General features: G+C 37.7%; 1 protein-coding gene across 5 annotated transcripts in view; it reads right to left on the bottom strand.

Moving 5' to 3' along the window:
- ADAMTSL1 (ADAMTS like 1) overlaps positions 1 to 19223 on the bottom strand; it is a 418285-nt gene that overhangs the window by 137204 nt on the left and 261858 nt on the right. For 4 of the 5 annotated variants that reach the window (XM_062017375.1, XM_062017376.1, XM_062017378.1 and 1 more), the window contains 2 exons: positions 17020 to 17256; positions 1231 to 1357 (listed from right to left, as the gene is read on the bottom strand). In XM_062017375.1, coding sequence (XP_061873359.1) covers positions 1231 to 1357; positions 17020 to 17256 — 364 coding nt within the window. The remainder of the gene's footprint in view (positions 1 to 1230; positions 1358 to 17019; positions 17257 to 19223) is intronic. The other variant, XM_062017379.1, reaches the window with a different exon arrangement.

Raw genomic sequence — 19223 nt, 5'->3', positions numbered from 1 at the left:
ATTATTTCCTTTGCCTTGTAATGTGCAGTTCTGCCTCAGCAATGTAACTCTTGTGAGGATTATTGCTTTCTTCCCTTCATACAAAATAGCTCACCCTCCTTCCTTCCTTCCTTCCTTCCTTCCTTCCTTCCTTCCTTCCTTCCTTCCTTCCTTCCTTCCTTCCTTCCTTCCTTCCCTTATTTCCCATTCTCTCTTTCTTTTTTTGCCACACTTTCTTTTTTATACATATATATTCTGTTATATGTAGTTTCTATTTATTTTTATATATTCTCTTTTTAGATATATATAAACAAAATACCTTTTATAAAAAACACCTCTCACTGTTCCTCACAAAAAAAAAAAAGTTATCTACATAGGAGTTGACAAGTGTACACGGTTTTCTAGCAAATACTACACTGATATTTGACTCTTTTAGGTCATGTGCTCAGCACTAGACAAAGTCTTCCAGAATGGTGGAATTGGTCTGATTAATATGACTGAGTAGAGCTGAGACTAGATCTGAAGTCTAGCACAAATGATTCCTTATGCGTGTTGTGTCTACATAGCCATGAAAGTTCCTTCCAACTGACCAGATATGCCCTATCTCTCACTCCAAAACTTTTATAGCTTTGGTGCTGTAACCAGGCTGAAAAGTCTGTCTGGCACTGGGGATAAACCTACCCTCTCACTGTGACTTTACCACTCTAAGATGATCTTGGCCCAGACAATGTGTGGGAAAGCCTATGTCTCTCTGTATCTATCCATGCAGGCACCTCCTTGGGACTTATGCATCTCAGTTCACCCTAGGACTGAATCACCATGCTCAGCATATAGGCAGACATAGAGCAGTGTCAGGTTGGAACCACCATTCCCCCAGCATTCCCCTCTGATGTAGAGCAACATAAACCAATCTCTCCAGAGCAGTGTGAACTATGCCCAGCCAGCTAACACTGTCAGAGCACTGTGGATAGAGCCAGATGCTCTTCTTCTGACAGTCTTCCCAAGCAATTAGGTAGCTGAGATGTGAAGTACACTGGTGACACCTTTCCACAATCTTCTGTCCAGCTCACAGCCAGAGCTGTAGTCCAAGCAAGCCTGATTTAACCCAAGAGGCAAGAAACTGAGGACAACCAGACTGATCATCATGATTTAACTGACTGAGAAAGAATGAGGTGAAATCTACCTTGCAACTTGTTTCACTTATTTCACCAAAAGAAGAAAATGGCACTTTTATCAGAAGGGACAGCTTACGTTTATTTGCTGAGAGCTGGGACTTATACTGGCCTCGAACCAGCCGGCAGGTAGACCCATCGCCATTGCAGACCCCACAGTTATCTTCCTTGACAGTGCTTCCCAGCTGGCGATCACAGCCAACGATCTGGAAAGAAAGAAAAACGTGCAGTTCAATATGAGCACCTACTGACTCACTGCTTGATCCATCTCTGCAACAAGTTACTGCCAAATTTCTCCCTCAGCATCTCTAGAGGGCCATAAAGTACCTTAGCAATGCAAGAGGTTGAGCAAATCTGTCTGGGAGTTTGAACTGAATTCAGATGTGAGACAGTGAGTAGATTAGTACTCAATGGCTTTTGCAGTCCAAAGAAAGAAAAGAGTATTGTTGGTTCTTTTTCAGGGCATTGTGAGCATTTCTTGGTTGGAGTCCTATCAGAAATTACACTTCTTAGAGTTTCACAAAGATAGATAAGAAGATAGACAGGAAGCAGATAGATAAAAGTAGAGTCACACAGATAAAGAGTAAACATGGCTGAAATTTTACCTACTGTGCAGTTGGGAAAACCATGTAGTTTGACATGGTCATGTAGTTTGACATGATGGTCAAAACCATCATGTTTGACAATAATCCCATTATACACACCGATGTCTGTTTTCAGACTTTGTTAAAGATCCAATAAAGAGGGAATAGTTAAAAAAATAAGAAATGAGAGTCAGAAATGCAGTTACGTGCTCTGAAACTGGGTTTATGCTTATGTGTGCATTGATTGGTTCTAAACTACAAAACTTCAACAGATAAAACAGGCTTCTCAGTTTGAAAAAATCCTGAAGTACCTGAGAGAACCAAATATAAATTTGTAATTCAATATAATGAAAATTCTATGAATCAAATATGAATTTATTTAGCACAGTGAAAATGTAGACCTTTTGTTTGAACATTGAACTCTGCATCCAAATTCTGTATTTTGCACATAAATAATTGAAATACAAGAAATTAAGCAAGTCCATGCAGTACTATAATTCTCTTTTTCAATACTAGAAAATGAAAAGCCTTCTAGCATTCTGATATGTAAAGAATGAAAAAATATCTGTGTATAAAGTTTAGTTCTAAAGAGTTTGTGCTAAGACTCTTCACCAAACAAAGAGTGTATATTAACACAGCAAATTTGAAATAAAGTGCTTATTTCAGCTTAAAATTTTCCTGCATCTGTGACTTTCATCTAAATCAGAGAGCTGGGTCCTAGGAACTGATGAGAGCCAGCAGGGCACTTGTCATCCAGGCTCTTAAAAGCTGTGTGTGTAACTTGCCCACTTCAATATGCACACTAATCCTTATTTGTGCAAATCTGTGTATGCAGAACCTGCTAGGGTGAAATTACTTCTGTGTTTGACTCTTCATGTGCCTGTGAAAGTGTAGGCTTTGATCAATATCCTAGTAAATACTAGAAGTATTTACTTCTAGTGATTCAGGTTATGGAATCACAGGATCCCTGTGGAACTCCACTGGCCACAGGCCTCCAACTCGATTCTGTGCCATTGTTCACCACCCTCTGGGTTCTATCATTCAGCCAGCTCTTGATCCACCTCATTGTCCACTCATCCAAGCCACATTGCTTGAGCTTTCTGATGAGGATGTTACAGGAGACAGTGTCAAAAGCCTTGCTGAAGTCAAGGTAGATGACATCCGCTGCTCTCCCCTCATCTAGCCAGCTGGTTATGCACTCATAGAAGGCTCTCAGGTTGGTCAAATAGGATTTCCCCTTGGTGAATCCATGTTGACTCCCCCTGATAACCATCTTTACCTTCATATGTTTAGTGACTACATTCAGGATGAGGTGTTCCATCACCTTTCCAGGGATGGAGATGAGGCTGACCAGCCTGTAGTTTCCTGGTTCTTCCTTGCCCTTTTTGAAGACTGGAGTGACATTGACCTTTCTCCAGTCCCAACATAAGTATTTTACTAGTGGCACAATAGCAATTTCTTTGGTTATCTGTCAATTAATATAAACTAATTATACAAATTAATTTAATTTAAATTGTTATAGGTTTAAATTCAGGTTTGATGAAAGATATTATCGAATTTCTTTGACTTTACACACTTTTGCTGGGTCAGAATCGAGTCAGTCTCCTATGCTTCCGCATTGTATTATGATGTCTTCAGGAGATTTAATGAGAGCTAACTGAGTAACAGTCATGCACAAATGACACATTTCCTCAAAACCTAGTCATACCAAGACTATGAGACACTTTGACACATTAGGAACACCATGACAACAATGATTAGATAATGGTCAAGATTATCTCAACTCTGACTACTACATACAGAATTCCAAGTACAGATACATATAAATTGTATCAGTGATAGATATATGTAAGATAAGTGCTGACTCACTTTTGATACAAACAGATTTGCTTTAATTTTCACAAATATGCCTGTATAGACAAGATAAAAAAAAAAATCACATGATATGAAAACATCTGTACAACATAATGCCTACAAATCAGATTAATTTCTTTCAAACACATTACAGCTCACTAGCACCTATAGTGAGTGAGGTCCTGCTGAGGATTCCAGATATCAGAGGAAAGGTCAGAATTGCATTTCATATCTGCTTATGCATTCACTCAACAGTTCAATCTCAAGCAGTACATCTGTATGCTTTTGCCTATTTTGAGAAGAACACTTGAAATGCTTGTGTATGAAAAGGGATGTATCTTAAATCCAGATATGAAACAACCAATGTCAATATCAGCCTTTACTATTCTGAAGCCTTTTTAACTCTATGAATCACCAGGTCTCGTGTTGCCATAGGCTGTACTCTAATTAAAGTTAATTTCTAAATTGAGCAATTTGGAGCTAGGTTGCAACTTGTAGGGGAAACTGGCAGGAAAATTTCAGGTGTGAAAAGAAGTTATGTTGATATTCATTTCTGGAGATGGACAGCCATTGCCAGTGTATAGCATAAAAACAATTATTTTTCTTAAACGCAAACAGAAATATGAGTGAAAAAGAGATTTCTTGTGAATTATTAAAGTGCTCCTGAAAAAATACATGGTTCATAAGTATAGTAACTTTTGTCTCTATGAACAGGAGAAAAATAAGTTTGGCTAAATAGAGATGAGAATATGTCATTTCCATACCATTATTTTCACTCTCCTTCAATTAGGAAACTCACTACAAAAGTTGAAGTTGTGAGTGAAAAAATGCCACCATCTCCACAGAAATCTGCAGAATTAGCAGGGAATGTGAAGGCATCCACCAATAATGTGAAAAAAACACAAAGGAGAGGTTTTAGAATGGCTGCTACCAGGAATGTCAAAGATGTAACACACTATGAGAGACCCAGCTATTCAAAAAAGTAGATTCAGTCATGCTGCAGAGCTAGAAAAGTCTGCTGAGACACTGATCTCTGGGCACACCTTGAGTAGGAGTGGTTAAGGACTTGGTATGAAAATAAGCATCATGGAAGATACTGCCTGATCCGCTTGATAAGCAAAGGAGTGAATAGGATTATCATATCCTTAATCTACAGCTCAGAACAGTGGTTTCAAGGACATAATTCAAAATACTGTCATTTCTTAACCAGAAGTCTGGGGAATATTTCACTGTGAAAAGCTTTGAAATGTCAACTCCTTGTCTTGGTCTGAAACTAGAATCAATGTTAAAGTTCTGAAGTTTCTGTGGGATGGAAACTTCCTTTTCCAATGCATCCTGGTCCTGATCTAGCAGGCTCAGAGAGATTAAGTCTTTTTCAAATCCATAAAGGACTGGGAAGGAAGCCCCCACCACAAATGAAAATGAGTTTCTGCAACAAATTGTGTCTGGAAATGTTCTAAGTAAGCAGTTTTCATACTCATTTCTATTACATGTTAAGCTGCTTCTCCTTAAAGAAAGGTAACGAAGCACAGACTTTCCACATTGAAATCTTTTCAGTTTCAAATCGTTGAAGTGCGGTCAGAGGCTTGAACTGCAGATTGTTACCACACAAAATGTCAGAAGTAGCTTCATTAAGTTCCCTGACAATCTAATCCAAGCCCCGTTAAAATCATGAAAATGCATTTTCAAGTTCAATGGGCTTTGGATGAAGCTCTTGAGTGTTTTTTAAAGCTGTTCCTATGAAGCTCACTGCTGTTGTGGATAAATGCCCTTACAGCAGTAAAGGCAGATCACACAGAGCTCTGGAAATCTTCCAGTATATGGGAGGTATCAGCCATGCTGTACCAAGTGAGGAAATCACAGGTGAGTACCAACTCTGCCCAGATCTTTAACATCTCTAAGTGAGTTGATTTTTTATTCTCCTTATGGATTTAGCATAAAAAAGTTAGCAACAAAGGACCAGAATAATAACAGCTAATATTTAGTTGGCTGAGGCAGTACTGTTTCTGGCATAAAATACCACAGTTCTGCTCAGAGGTAAACATTCCATATTACATTTTAGGCTGAATTCCCATATTTCATGCTGACTTTGATTCTCCCCTCAACTCCCATTTTTACTCCACTGACAGCCAGTGAGTTGGCAAAACAGAAAAATAGGGATATTCCTGACTCTGAGATACATTTATAAAATAATTTTTACACAACACTGAAAGAAAAAAGATGGTCATCAAGTGTGCAGAGTAACTGCTCACGCTAGTTTAAAGGCACCAGGCTGAAAGTCCCATGTCACAAGTTGGAACTAACCCACTGAGTGCATGCACGAACATTATGTATGTGTTCCACTTGCGGACTTGAACTCTGGCTCAATTTAGCAGATTTTTCCAGAAATAACACTGGAACAGCAATGACAGGTTCTGCTTCAGCCCTGCTAGCCTGGAAATGCCCTGAAGTAAAAAGTTTTCATAATAATTTCTATTCAGTATTAAGAAACTCTGGGCAGGAAATGTAACAAAGCAAGCTTGCAAATCTAGCTGATTATAAATAAATCTCTCTGTTTTTCAAAGGACATGTCTACAGTTCAAGCACAAAAAGTTCTGAGAATCTGGGAAAATGAAAGTTGCCCTTCACATGGATGCTAATGTGGGGTGCAATGTGGGACTTGTGTTGATCGTCACTGCTCAGCTGAAGAAAGATTTGGATCATAGTCACTGTTTCAACTGGGTCCAAAATCCTGTTTTACAATCAAGATGAAGAGCTGTTGTACTCTTTGAATTATTGTGGAGTGAACATGCTCCAGGCTGTACAGCAAAGTGGAACTGAACTGGTGTCTGTGATACAGTGACTTGCAACTTCTGACACAGTGGTATCTGCCTGTCAGTTCACTGACACCTTATGATGACAGAACGCAGCCTCAGCATTTTTTTAGCACAGTCTGCTGACATTATCCTGCTATGCAAGCAACAAGCACCAAGCAGGATCCTTCTTTGCCCTAAGGAATTCAGATACAAGGACATCACAATCAGCAATTTTAACTGAAGACTGTAAGATGATTTTCACAATAGCAAGGCAATTTATGATTATGCTTGTTACGGTAGGCCCACAGACAAGTGCAATCAATATATTCACTTGGCATTTGAGTCAAACAGAACTTGCAATTGTTCAGGCAGTGCAAACAAACTTCAGACATTGGTCAGCAGCCAAATTGCTAAATATAACCGCTCGAGTGACTGAGATTCATCTCCCAACACACTAAACATGTGGCTGGTCAGATCAGGGATTTCTTGGGTCTTGTTGCTTTATCACTGATCCACTGGAACTGATCTGCAAACTGGTTCCAGTGGATCAGTGGTAAAGCAACAAGACCCAAGAAATCCCTGATCTCACCAACTACATGCATAACGTGTCTGTCTCATCAGCCCAACATTCACAAGTATCCAGGGTTCTCTGTTATTTTTAAACCCAGATCAAGACTTTCATGGAGTCTCCCCCATCCAGCATGGCAGACATAATATATTGACAATTGGTGGTTCAGCCAAAGCTTTAGAAACAAACAGCAAACACCCAGCAGCAGCAGAACTTAAAAGAAATTCCTACTTCTCAGGTTTCCCTCAAGGAAATGAATAAATATGCATGTAATGTTTCATTCTGAAAACACATTTGATTTTAAAAGAAGCAATTAAATCAATTTAAAAGCTATAACTTCTAAATGAGGATTTACAGTGGTATTAAAAATCCTGAATGTAGGAAAAAGGCCACTCATATTCTTATATGCAAAATTCATTAGGAGGAATCTTCTTATATTAAAAAAAGTTTGCATATTTCAGCCTTATACAAAATTGATGAATTTTGTTGTGAGTCAACATAGGAGACGCTACAGACATGGAAATGACACCATATCTAGATCATTCTCTGTTGATACAGAAATCCAAGTTTTTAAGAAGCTACATTTAAACGGAATTAAGTTCCAAGAGCTTATAAATAAATGACAAGAGGAGGATAAAAGGCTTTTGTGATTATACGTATTCAATTATCCATTTCATTAACTTTTCACCGATTTTGTCTCGATTTGGGTTCACAAGTCCATATTCTGACAGGGTAGGACTGAATTTTTGCTTTATTGTTGCAAGCTTTTGCTCTTATTGATGGAAGAGAAAAAAAAAACCCTAACTCTTTTCAATCAGTGCTCTGTAGCAAGTGGTTATTGAAATACGTGATTTTCTCCAGCAGAAGCATACATATTATCTGATGAGATGGTTTATTTTGCATTTCCAGGGGAAAGATTTGCCAAGTTTTGCAGAAGATGAAAATACTACAACATAAAGTGATTGAAAAGACCATTGTAAGTCAAAACTCATCAAAGCAGCTCTCCTTTAGCTTTCTCAGAACAGCACACATAAGAAATCAAAAGTAAATTCAATGAAGTCTGCACTCTAGACTCATTCTCTCCTCCTGGACTATGAAGCACTAAACTGTAAATGTATTTCATTGGCAGTTGTGAAACATTACATCTGACTGTAGTTCTTTGCCAGCTCTGGTGACTTCATGACAGGTTTGATATTGCCACTCAGACCCATCTCCATCTAGGAAGTGCTTTGCTACTAACAGTGCCAGTGACTAACAAACTTTCTGGTGCTTCAGGCAGTCACGTTATCTGTTATCAAGAAATAGACTTCACCCACAGTTCAAATACTTGAGTAAGACTGCACGACCTCAAGTCATTGCTGAAATTGCTTAGTATATACAGTATTCCAACCTGTTGCTCTATGTGTAAGAGGAGTGCATGCAGGGTCTATGAAAAGATGCTTGGGATGACAGAAGAAACTACCTAAAACACCTACAGCCCCTCTGTCCTTGATCTGCATAGTAATTGGAAGCCTTGTCATGGTCTTCAGTGAGAACCACACATCTGTTCTGGTGGGAATTCTTAAATATGCCCATCCAGCATGGACATCTTTCCATCTTCACACAGCATTAAACTCCCTACATTACCCTATATACCTCAGGTTAAGTGTGCTAAAAAAAATCATGGACATAGTTGACTTCCTCATAACTGCAACAGACAGAACTCTTAGGAGTCTCCAGATCACTTTTTTTAATTTCTTTTTGCTAAGCCTGCCAAATTTGTTTCCCCCACAACAAAGGAAAGTGCTTTACATGCTGCTAGTCAAAGACATATTCACAGTAAACAGTTTGTCTACTTGGGAGTAACAGCAGATATTGTTTCTGCTGAACACTTGAACAAAATATCTCTGCAGTGGTGCCAATCTCTGTTGGACCGTGAAGCAGAAAACCCACAGCTCAGGTGTCCTGCCTTTGGCTGGGATGGGGTTAACTTTTCTAAGAAGGTGGGAAGGGGCACAGCCAGGTCAGCTGGTCATTGGGTATTGCATACCATACTGTCCCATACCCAGTGCACAGTGGGAGGAGCTGTTGGGAGGGGCCCTGCAGAACTAGGGGTTAGGTGGTCAGTCCAGAGAGACCTTGTTGGGTTCCAGGTGCTGAGCAAGAGTGTCACACACCGCTCTCTGTGTATCCTCTCATTTGTTGTTAGAACTGTTTCCTCTTTACTTGTGTTGATCTATCAAACTTCTCTTATTTCAACCCACATGGCTTTTCCCCCTTTTCTCCGATTCCCCTCTCAGTCCCACTGCGACTGGGAAGAGAGAGCCAGTGACATCGTGGCTCTCTTCTCCCATCTGGGCAAAAACTCAGGGCAGGGAGTGGAGTTCTAATGATGCATATGCAGACTCTTTCACACAATAAACACATTCCCATTTCCTTGTCACTCTATGCAACAAAAATGTTGTTACCTGGCACAATGATACCAATTTAAGCATTTGGCTATTACACACATGAGTCATTAGGTTTTATAGCCCCACTGCTTTCTCTGTACTGGAATGATGTGATGCTGGAAGAAAAGCTACTTCTTTCATCTTAGAACAATGATACTCACTGACAAGAAACCAAGATTTTTTTTTTTTTTATCCACAGAATGCAAACTACATGAGATTAGTTATTGATAAAAAGTTCAAACTGCAGTTCAGCTGTTTAAAAGCACTTGATGACCAAAAAGCAATAATTCAATATTTTCTGAAATGTTATGTCACCAGAAGGCCATCTAGGTTTCAACACACTCTAAAAAAAGACAATTTCATTTTGAGGATTTAGGAGTTAGGTGCAGACATTAGAAACCGAAAAGCTATTCTAACCATCATGAGCAATGTCTAGGCCTTCTACAGCTTTGAAGAAAAATGGACAACCTCTTGCCTAAATAATACAGTTATTATTGTGTCTTTTGCGGGTTTTTTTCTGCTCAGAAAAGAAAAAAATGCACAAACAAAAAATCCCAGCTACAAAGAGGAGCCAAAAATAGCTGAACTACAGGAGACTGAAATCCTAGCAGTGTGTAAGTATCTCTTTTTTTTTTTTTTTCCCCCTCCAAATGCTTTCCTTTGTTGTAACCTGACTTCTGTCATAGCCTTGGCATAAGAAGAAGATCTTTACTGGAAGCTGACACGGGCAACTTCATGACTGTAAAAATGAACATACACTGCGTGAAACACAAATGATGCCAGTTTGTAGAGAATTAATGGAACAAAGGCCAGTCATTTCTCTGCTTTGCTATCAAACAGGCCAATGACAGGCACTTTCTGTTCTCTTATGTGAATATAAATCAGTGATATAGGTAAAAATGTTTCTGAAAATTATTGTCTGTAAGAGTTTTTACAGCCAGATAATATCCAGAATAAAGTGCAGAAAAATGGGATCTTGTCCAAATAAACACACAACCCCCAGCATTACTGGTAACAAGCATGGATGAGAATAATCTTCAATAACAGAGTGAGGAATGTTGCAGGGTGGAAAAATGCAGGCCATTTTCTTCTAAGGCTTCAGACCGAGTGGGAAAGAGTCCTGGCCTTCTCTCTCCTCAAAACTGGAGCTGACTTGAAGGGTCTGAGAAGAAGAAGAAATCAGGTCCCAAGCTAAGGACTGACTAGGAATGACCAAGTTTTGTGGCCCTGTCCCTGGCAAATTTCACAGGGACAGTTAGGGACCAAGGCAGTTTCAGGAGCCTTCAAGAACTTGCTGAGGTGACCTCCTAGCCTATGTTCTTTAAAATCCATATTTTATCTGTTTGGTGCAGGTTTACTCAGCCAGTGAGTACAATATCCATGCATAAAACACCCTAAACATGGCATTGAATGACACCATTATCCTGATGAGCTCTGTATTTTGAGGTCAGGTGGAAACAAGAAAGGATCCATGAAACAACACTTTGTAGATGGAAGGGAGAAAGAGAAACTGATCATCCCGAAACATCCTAGCATAATCTATTTAAAGGAGAAGAGATTTTCTCACTGTTCTGAGACCATGCACCAGTCAGTATAGCCTCTGATGCAAAAAATTTGAAGTGCATATATATATATAAATTTCGGTATGTGTATATATAGAACATAATTATTTGGTAACTATATAGTGGAAAATGTAACAAAATATATCTGCACTGCAGAGAAGACTACAAAAAATTCTGTGAAGTAGATTATGGGAAAAGATCAGGTGTGTGACTTTCAAACCCCTGTATATTGACAGATGTTCTCATTTCTGAGATTTTTATGTTTACATGTTATTATTTCACCTTATTTTTGTGTTTATATGGTATTATTTGTATGTTCATAAATCTCCAAACCCTGCTGAACAAAGCAGAATATGATCATGGAAAAGGTAATTTTTCCTTTACATTAAAAATATGTTTAAAATTTTCAATACACAAAAAACTTCTTTGCCTATCACAGGTTTAAAATAACAAAGAAGTACCATGAAAATAGTAAGAAACGGTACTTAATACTAAGATTTTAAACAAATATATTTTATTTGTAAAGAGCCTGTATCAAACTATCTTCAATACTATTCTTAACCCAGTGTATTCTCTGCCTTAGTTTGAGATGAATTATAGTTTCTGAAGCTCAAATCAGTTTTGTTTGCTGCAATTTGATTTAAAAAATTAAGAAGCCATAGGAAGCCATTGCAGTTTATTAAATCTACTTTTCTAATGTGTTTTAAAATCAGTGGTTTTTCAGTCCATGCCCATAGTATCCTGACACCCATAGACTGACCACTTTTGTAACAGATATTTTTCACTACCTCTGAAAAGTACCTAAGGAAACTAAGCTTGTTGTCATCTGACTTGAATTACCTATGCAGCCCAGAAGGAAAAAGTCTTAGGAATCAATAAATCAGAAGAGTTAAAAGCTACCTCTAGTAGTATTTGGTAATGGATTTGTAAAGGACAATTTAATACTATCAGAAATAGTAGACATTCAAATAAGCATTTCTGGATGCAGGGCTCAACCAATCAACCCGTAAAACTGAAGGACTGTAATGGACAGAGAAGGACAGATTCAGGAAAAGAAACAAAAGTGCTTATGTTGGACTAGATGATCTCTAAAGGTCCCTTCCAAGCCCTACCATTCACAAAAAAAACCCCCGATTTTCTGCAAAAAATTTTTTCCAATCCCAAAGAAACTTTTTATAGCAACAAACCTACTCAAAGGCCTTCTTAGAAATTACCAGCTTTTTAATCATTTGATCTAATCCTGCTATTAGACCCAGTCATACACTCATATATTAATGTATAACATGTATATAATACTTTTAATATCAATACATATTATTAAATATATTATTAATTCTGTTATTCCACCATGTAAATGAAATAATTTCATAGTCTTTAATAAAAACAACAACAACAATAATATTAGTAATAATAACAATACTCATACAATTAGGATCAGAGTTGGTTTTTCAACACCAGAACAGTCTGAGACTGCTGTAAAAGTACTCCAGGCTTATGCTGAAATAACAGAACTGCATCTTTTATCTCAACTCTTCACAGAAATTTAAAGGAGTCAATAGGTCTTACACACCTGCATGTATAAGAAACTAGTGAGTGTTTAAGACATCTTAGATACACATCTCATAAATTTCTTGGGCTACTAGGACATTTTTGACACTTTATTAAGGATTATTCAATTAAATGTTCCTATTAATTTCACATTTTTATCATTATTTTTTGCAACTAAATTTACACTCTTTTTCAGATTGTGTTTACAGTTGCCCCCTTTGATAGGAAAGCTTACATAGATTCTGCAGTTAGATAATGGGAAAGTTCTGGTTTCTCAAGGAGAAGGAATCCTGCTCTCCTTTGCTCTAGTGAAAGACTTGAAAGCAATATTCCAAACTGTGCGCTTTGCTGTGGCTTGTGTTGCAGGCCAAAAAAAAGAAAAAAAAAAGTGCTTGAAAATAAAGTAAATGCTAGTTAGAATAGAGGGAAGACCTGTGAATCTGTGGTCCCTATACTAGGGAGGAGGACAGCCCTAGGCTAGGAAGTAGGAAAGGAGAGCCATTCTACACACATAAGTAAAAGAGAGTGTTTTTTGTTCATATCAGAGAAACTAGATAACTTGAAAGAAATTTTCTTTTCCTTAGCAAAGGTGCCAGTAGATTTCATAGGTTACCAGTGTTAGAGGTACAGGTCTTCCAGAGCTTGAAGAGCCATGCTCCTCTACTTAGTGCTGCAGCCTGGCTGAGATTTGTCTAGAAGCTGAAACAAGAGAGTGTGAGGGGCAAAATCTGCACTAGCAGGTGGCTGCTTGGATGAACAAGTAAGGGAGAACACATAATTAGAGATATAGCAGGTAGTGATGGGAACATGTCAGGAAAGGTCACAACCAAATGAAGTCATCTGGTGAGAGAGGATAAAAATTGCATGGTGACAAGGGAAAAAAAACAGAAAAACTTGCAGTCACAGAGATGGAGAAGCAGCTCATACATTCACCAAATTTCAGTTTGAATTTGATAATCAGTATATAAGGCTGGTTCTTCATCAGGGTGCTGTGTATGAATGAAATATGACAGAAATTTTCTTCAGGTGAATTTCCAACAACCCATTAATAGTACTACAGTCTGGAATAACCTCTCTGGAGTAGGAGATCCTTGGAAAAGAGAAGGTGGTGGCCTGTCTGTCTAACCTCTTAGATGACCAAGAAATGGATGCTCTAGAAACGAGATGAAATCCTCCTTAGAAGCAGAGGCATTCAATTTATCTATCACTATATATAACTAGATGTTTTAAAATGTGCTCTGCTCTGGACTCCCATTAATTCTATCCATATAGACATTTCCTAATGTGGATCATTAAAGCTTTGTTTCTCCTAAAGATTATTCGGTTTTTAACTTCTTCATTGTGGTTCAAGCTAGTTGCATTATAACAATAGGGCATACTGTATCCCGAGGCACACTCAAAATGAGACCCAAAGATTACACCTGAAAAGTAATCAGTAATTCTTCAAAAAAGGATAAAGAAAGAGGGAATAAAATAATACAGATATCCATATAGAAGGGAATTTAACATAGTTAGGAGGAAAAAGGCAAACAGGAAGAAATAAGAGGCAATACAAAGAGGGCTTTTCATGAAAAAATAGTGTTACTCAATCTCTGCCATCTATCAATTGAAAACTAAAACTCTAGAGAGAAAAAAACAATGCTCATAAATTAATTCCCATTAATTCCTTAGGTTTTTTACAAGAATAACAATGGCAAAATACAGCGCATCTGTTTATGGAAGATAAATACATTTATGTTTATGTAATATGGAGAGAGGCAAGACACAAACAGTTTGCATGACTGCTGAACTGGCACAGCCATGTGTACTGTCCTATGCCATGAAGTGTGTCTGAATCAGCAACTGTATAACCTCTCTCTTACCCCATCTCTATAAATAAAAATAACATAAATATATTTATAAGAATTTCTAACCATATCCTTCATTGAATGAAAGATTTGAGGGTACAGTTTGTTCTACACACAAAGGTGACTTTGCTTGTCCTAAATGCAATTAAAAGCCTTTTCTGACTTTAAACTGGTAGGTGGCCAGCATGGAAAAAAACAGACTTCAGTTCAATAACTAATAATTAATCAAAGACTCTCAAATATGATACTAAGCTACTGATAACCCTATACTTCCAAACAACGGGAAGAATGAAGTGATAAATATGAAAGAAGCATATTTGCTAACGAGAGTGAAAACCAGTATATTTTGACTGGGAAAGAATAGTGAGGCACACATAAGTTAATGCAAGTAACCATTTCTCCCGTTAATAAACTCAGGAACAGCTTGTGAACACCCATGGACCATGGGTTGGCCTGAATCTCACACATGAAGAAATATCCCTGTGGTTGCTTCAGAGAGCTGACACAGTTGTTTGATCCACTAGGAAAAATACATCGTGTCTATTTAAGCATACATTGATTCTAATGTCACTTCTAGTAATTCAGGATTCTTTCACAGAGTGCAGTTGAGTAGACATGTTTATATATTTCATAGAACGTTCTAGCTGAATGACATTCAATTCCTTCTCAATTGTCAATTCCAGTGTAAAAAATTATACCTAGATGTATAATCAGAACACACTATGAAAGTCCACATACTTATTTGTAATAAAAGCTCAGTTAAATAATACTTAGGCCAATGCAAGCTCACTAGCATGGCAAGCTTAAAGTTGCTTTCAATAGCTGTGCTCTGAGCTATCCAGAAAATGTACCTCTTCACCCCCAAGACAGTGCAATTACTTCTTGCAAAGACTCTGTTAACAAATGTAGTCCCACTTCTTAATCTTCATGACTTTAGAAAGAACATAAATTTCAGGAGCCTGCATTTTTTTGCAGCTGTGACAAACCATGCCTTCTGATATTACAGCTGTCTGTTGCACTGCCTCAAATCACACAGTTCCAGAGACATCTCATGAAAGTATTGAATTCTTGGTATCATTATGAATTCTCACAAGCTACTGAGACCTGTGATGGTTATGTTATAGGGTGTTGCCATTTTAGGTAAGTGATAGCCTGTACCTGCTACTGCTAATGCACAGAAATGACTTCTAAGATGTTCTGACTTTGTTATGTAGAAGGAAAGGTTTAGTTTTACTGAAATTCCTCAGGGATATTAATGCTAGTGTACTTGTCTGTTTTCAAAATATTTACCTTAGCCACAGAGACAGTTAAGAAATAACATTAACCTTCACAGTTGTAGTAGTGCAGCTACCCTCAGCTTTCCAGGAGTAAGAAGTGTCATGAGAATGCAAATCACTTTGTTTTAGATGTGGATGCCTATGAGTTCTGTTCCTAAGGGAAATTCTCGGGAAGGCATGCTTCATATTTGGACCAAACAGAAAGCAGCCTGACACAAACTCTGAATGAACTTCTCCTAATGTCTAGGCCACTATAGGCAGAATACCTTTCCCTGTTCAGAAATATTTCCCTGTTCAGATCCTGTCTCCAGTGAAGATTTAGAAGATTTAAAAACAAAAAAAAAAGAAATCTGAAATCAGTTTGTCTCACCAGGCAATCTAGAATTTCGAGAAACTTGTGCATTTGGCTGAGGTCAAGTGGTCTAGATGATTGCCTTCTTCAGATCACAAATGTGATTAGCACAGTAATAGCCAACTCTGTTTCATTTACTGTAGGACTGCTTCTAGCTTGGAACACAAAATCAAACAAAAAGAAAACAGAGAGGAAAGCTTCTAAAGAAACACGAAGTAACTGAAAATACACTGAAGAGCTAGCAACACATCAAGTCTACAAAGATTGGAAAGAGATTGGGCACTGAACATTAATCTAGACTGTCTTTTCTGAGATTCAGGTGTGTTCAGCACTTCATAGAAGTGGTGCAAATGTCCTTCCCTCCATCAATCTGTAGCATATGTATAGTTCAGGAGATTGAAGTCTGATGTAGATAGGTTCCAAACAGTAGCAATATATAAGCAAAAGCACAAAGGTAATACAAAAATTAATTAGGAAGTCAATAAATTGGTTGAATGATCAAAAGATTTTCATGCACTGTGAAGTGAAAGGTTAAAAAGTCCCTATATCTCACTTTTACTGAACAGTCAATCTGAGGCCCAAGGAGATGTAGCAGCTTGCTTGATCCTGCAGCAAATCAATGCCAGATTTTCCAGTTTAGTACCTCATCTACTGCTAAGTGGTTTTTTATTTACAAGGAGAAATAATTCTCAAAGATACTGTAATTTCATAGATTCAGAAAACTTTGGTATATTCAAGTTAAAAGCTAAACGTAATTTTGTTATGGTGCTTTCAAATGATACTTGCCACTGCAGCTGACTGTACGAAATGGTGCAAAAACTGAGAATACTTCAAAAATCCCCAAGGACACAGCATAAAGTGAGAAAATTACTTCTGAATTTGTACAGCTCTTCCAAACAAGGTTAAAGTAGTCAAGAGACTGAAAAAGAGCTTATTAAAATGAAAATCTTAAAAAAGATGCAAGTTTGGAGGAGGAGAGAGAGAGATCATGTGAGAGAGACCTGAGGGGAGAGTCATGAGGCAAAGTATTAGGGTAGGGCTTCTCTCCTTACTTGACACAAGCCACTGATGCACATGTCCAGGGATTCTGTGTAGCACCGGGTGCCATCCAGAACCTTTGGTGCCAGCTCCACAACCAAAGTTGCTCCTCTGGCCTGACACTTCAGGGAACATGGGTTGTCAGGGTCATTGGAGACAGGAAGCCACTCATAATACTGTCCCTGATACTTGACATCGTTGTGAGCAGAACACTGCTGGGCACGAAAATCACCTGCTTCTGGTGGGCAGTCCTGCAGAATAGAAAAAGAAAAATGTCAGCAGGTCTATTTGGGACAGCTAATGTCAGAACCATGCAGCTGGCCATGTTCCACAGCTGCCAGATGTAGAGAGTGTTTCTGTTTAGACAAAGAAGACTGATTGAAATAGCTACAGCTACACACAATTCAACTGGATGATTATATCTTTCTTCTTTCAGCAAAAGTATTGAGAGAATATCAAGACCATCTGTATATATCCTTAGGACATAAGAAACGCACTGTACATATCTTAACCACAGCCCTGAACAGCTCTTGCTGAATCTCCTTCCACTTGTGCATGTATGTGGAGAAGTATGTGTATGTACAGTGACCCTCTTCCAGACAAATCTTCCTTGTTGTTTGAAGAGAATTAAAAAAGAATGATGTGATTTAATTTTTTTGTTTATTTAAACTCTCCTCATTACCTTTTTTTTTTTCATCTAACTGACCTTAATCAGTTTTCAGGGCAATAAGAATCAGAAAGATGCGATACATATTTGCACTTCTTTAACCAAAGATTTCATAACTTGCATGATTAGTGACTTACTATTATTTCAGTGAGAAGACATTTAAAAAGTCCCTTTCTTAATCCTTCAGGAGATTTGTGAGACACATAAGCCCTGCTCTGGACCCGGTACACCTGACATAAAAAATTAAAGATTGCTCATACTCTTTCAAGCCTCTTGTTGGTTTTCTTATCCATACATACTTCCTTGCCATCATTTAGCACTGGAAACCATGAATTGATCTCATGAAAGCAAGAAGAGCTTCAAAATCATTAGAATTTGGGCAGAATAAACAAGAGTTCTTTTTGTTTTCTTTCTATTTTTTTAGCTTTGAAGAATGATATTTCAAGTTTTCCTCTGCAAGCAGCCACAAAGACTAGGCTCTGTTTTTTTAGAAGTAATCTGAATTTTTCGTACAATTACAGGAACACATGAGCTAAGATCTAAAAAAAAAAAACAGTAAACACCATGAGAACTGTGTCAAGAAAGCAAACGTTGGCAATATGGCTGGCTCAGATTATTAGGGCCCCATAGTCCTCTGCTTGCTGCTGTAAAGAAATCTACTTCTCAATCATACTTGGTCAATACCTGGTGAAATTTATGCCCATTATACCCTTGTAACATTTTTTATAGTGAATCACAAATGTCAGTTATAGACTTGATGCAGAAAGATTCTAAAGTATATACAACCACATAACTATACAATATCCTTACAAGATACTGTATTCTTTGTCTTCAAACTACTTAATTTTATAGAAATTCAAGTCCCATTAATGACAACCTTATTCACAGACCTACTGTCCCAGCTAGGAAAGCCTTGCTTCTCTTGAGGCAAAATATCTCTTCTGAGGTTCAAATGACGATCTTTCTGAGACCTTTTTCTACACCTTCATTCACTGCTTCGTTTAAACAGCAGAAAATTAAAACTTTCAATACAAACGGCATGAAGAGTGCATGTTACTTCATGACAGCAAAGGATCATTGTTTAGTATCAATGTCTAAAATAAAATGTGTCTTAAAAATCAAGCATTCAAATCTCCTCTTAAGTCAAATTGGCATGATTTGGGCTAAACTCTTGCTCTAGAAAAACATGTATCAAAGAGTAATAATCCAGGGCTCGTTCATCGTTTTCAAAAGTGGAGATTGAAAGACCAAGCTTGTAACTGGAATTTTACTGCTGGAGTACTGAGACAGCAGACAGTTTTTCTATGTTAGGAAACACTTTTTTAAAAAAAGGTTAAACGTTGGAAGTTAATTTTTATTTTAAAGTCCCCATAAAAATGTAGAAGCAATCAGGCAAACTGCTGATAAAGGACAAAGTTTAGACAGCAGCATAGAGTGAAGAGAGCGCAGGAAAATATGAGGGAAATTAATTATTCCTCTCTAACTATGTAATTAGAGAAAAAATGGCTTTATGTTCTGCTTTTATACAGAGGATGAACAAGACAATTAGAG

Source organism: Colius striatus, chromosome Z (assembly GCF_028858725.1).
Source record: "Colius striatus isolate bColStr4 chromosome Z, bColStr4.1.hap1, whole genome shotgun sequence".
NCBI lineage: Eukaryota > Metazoa > Chordata > Aves > Coliiformes > Coliidae > Colius > Colius striatus.
This window is presented reverse-complemented; position numbering and strand designations above follow the sequence as displayed.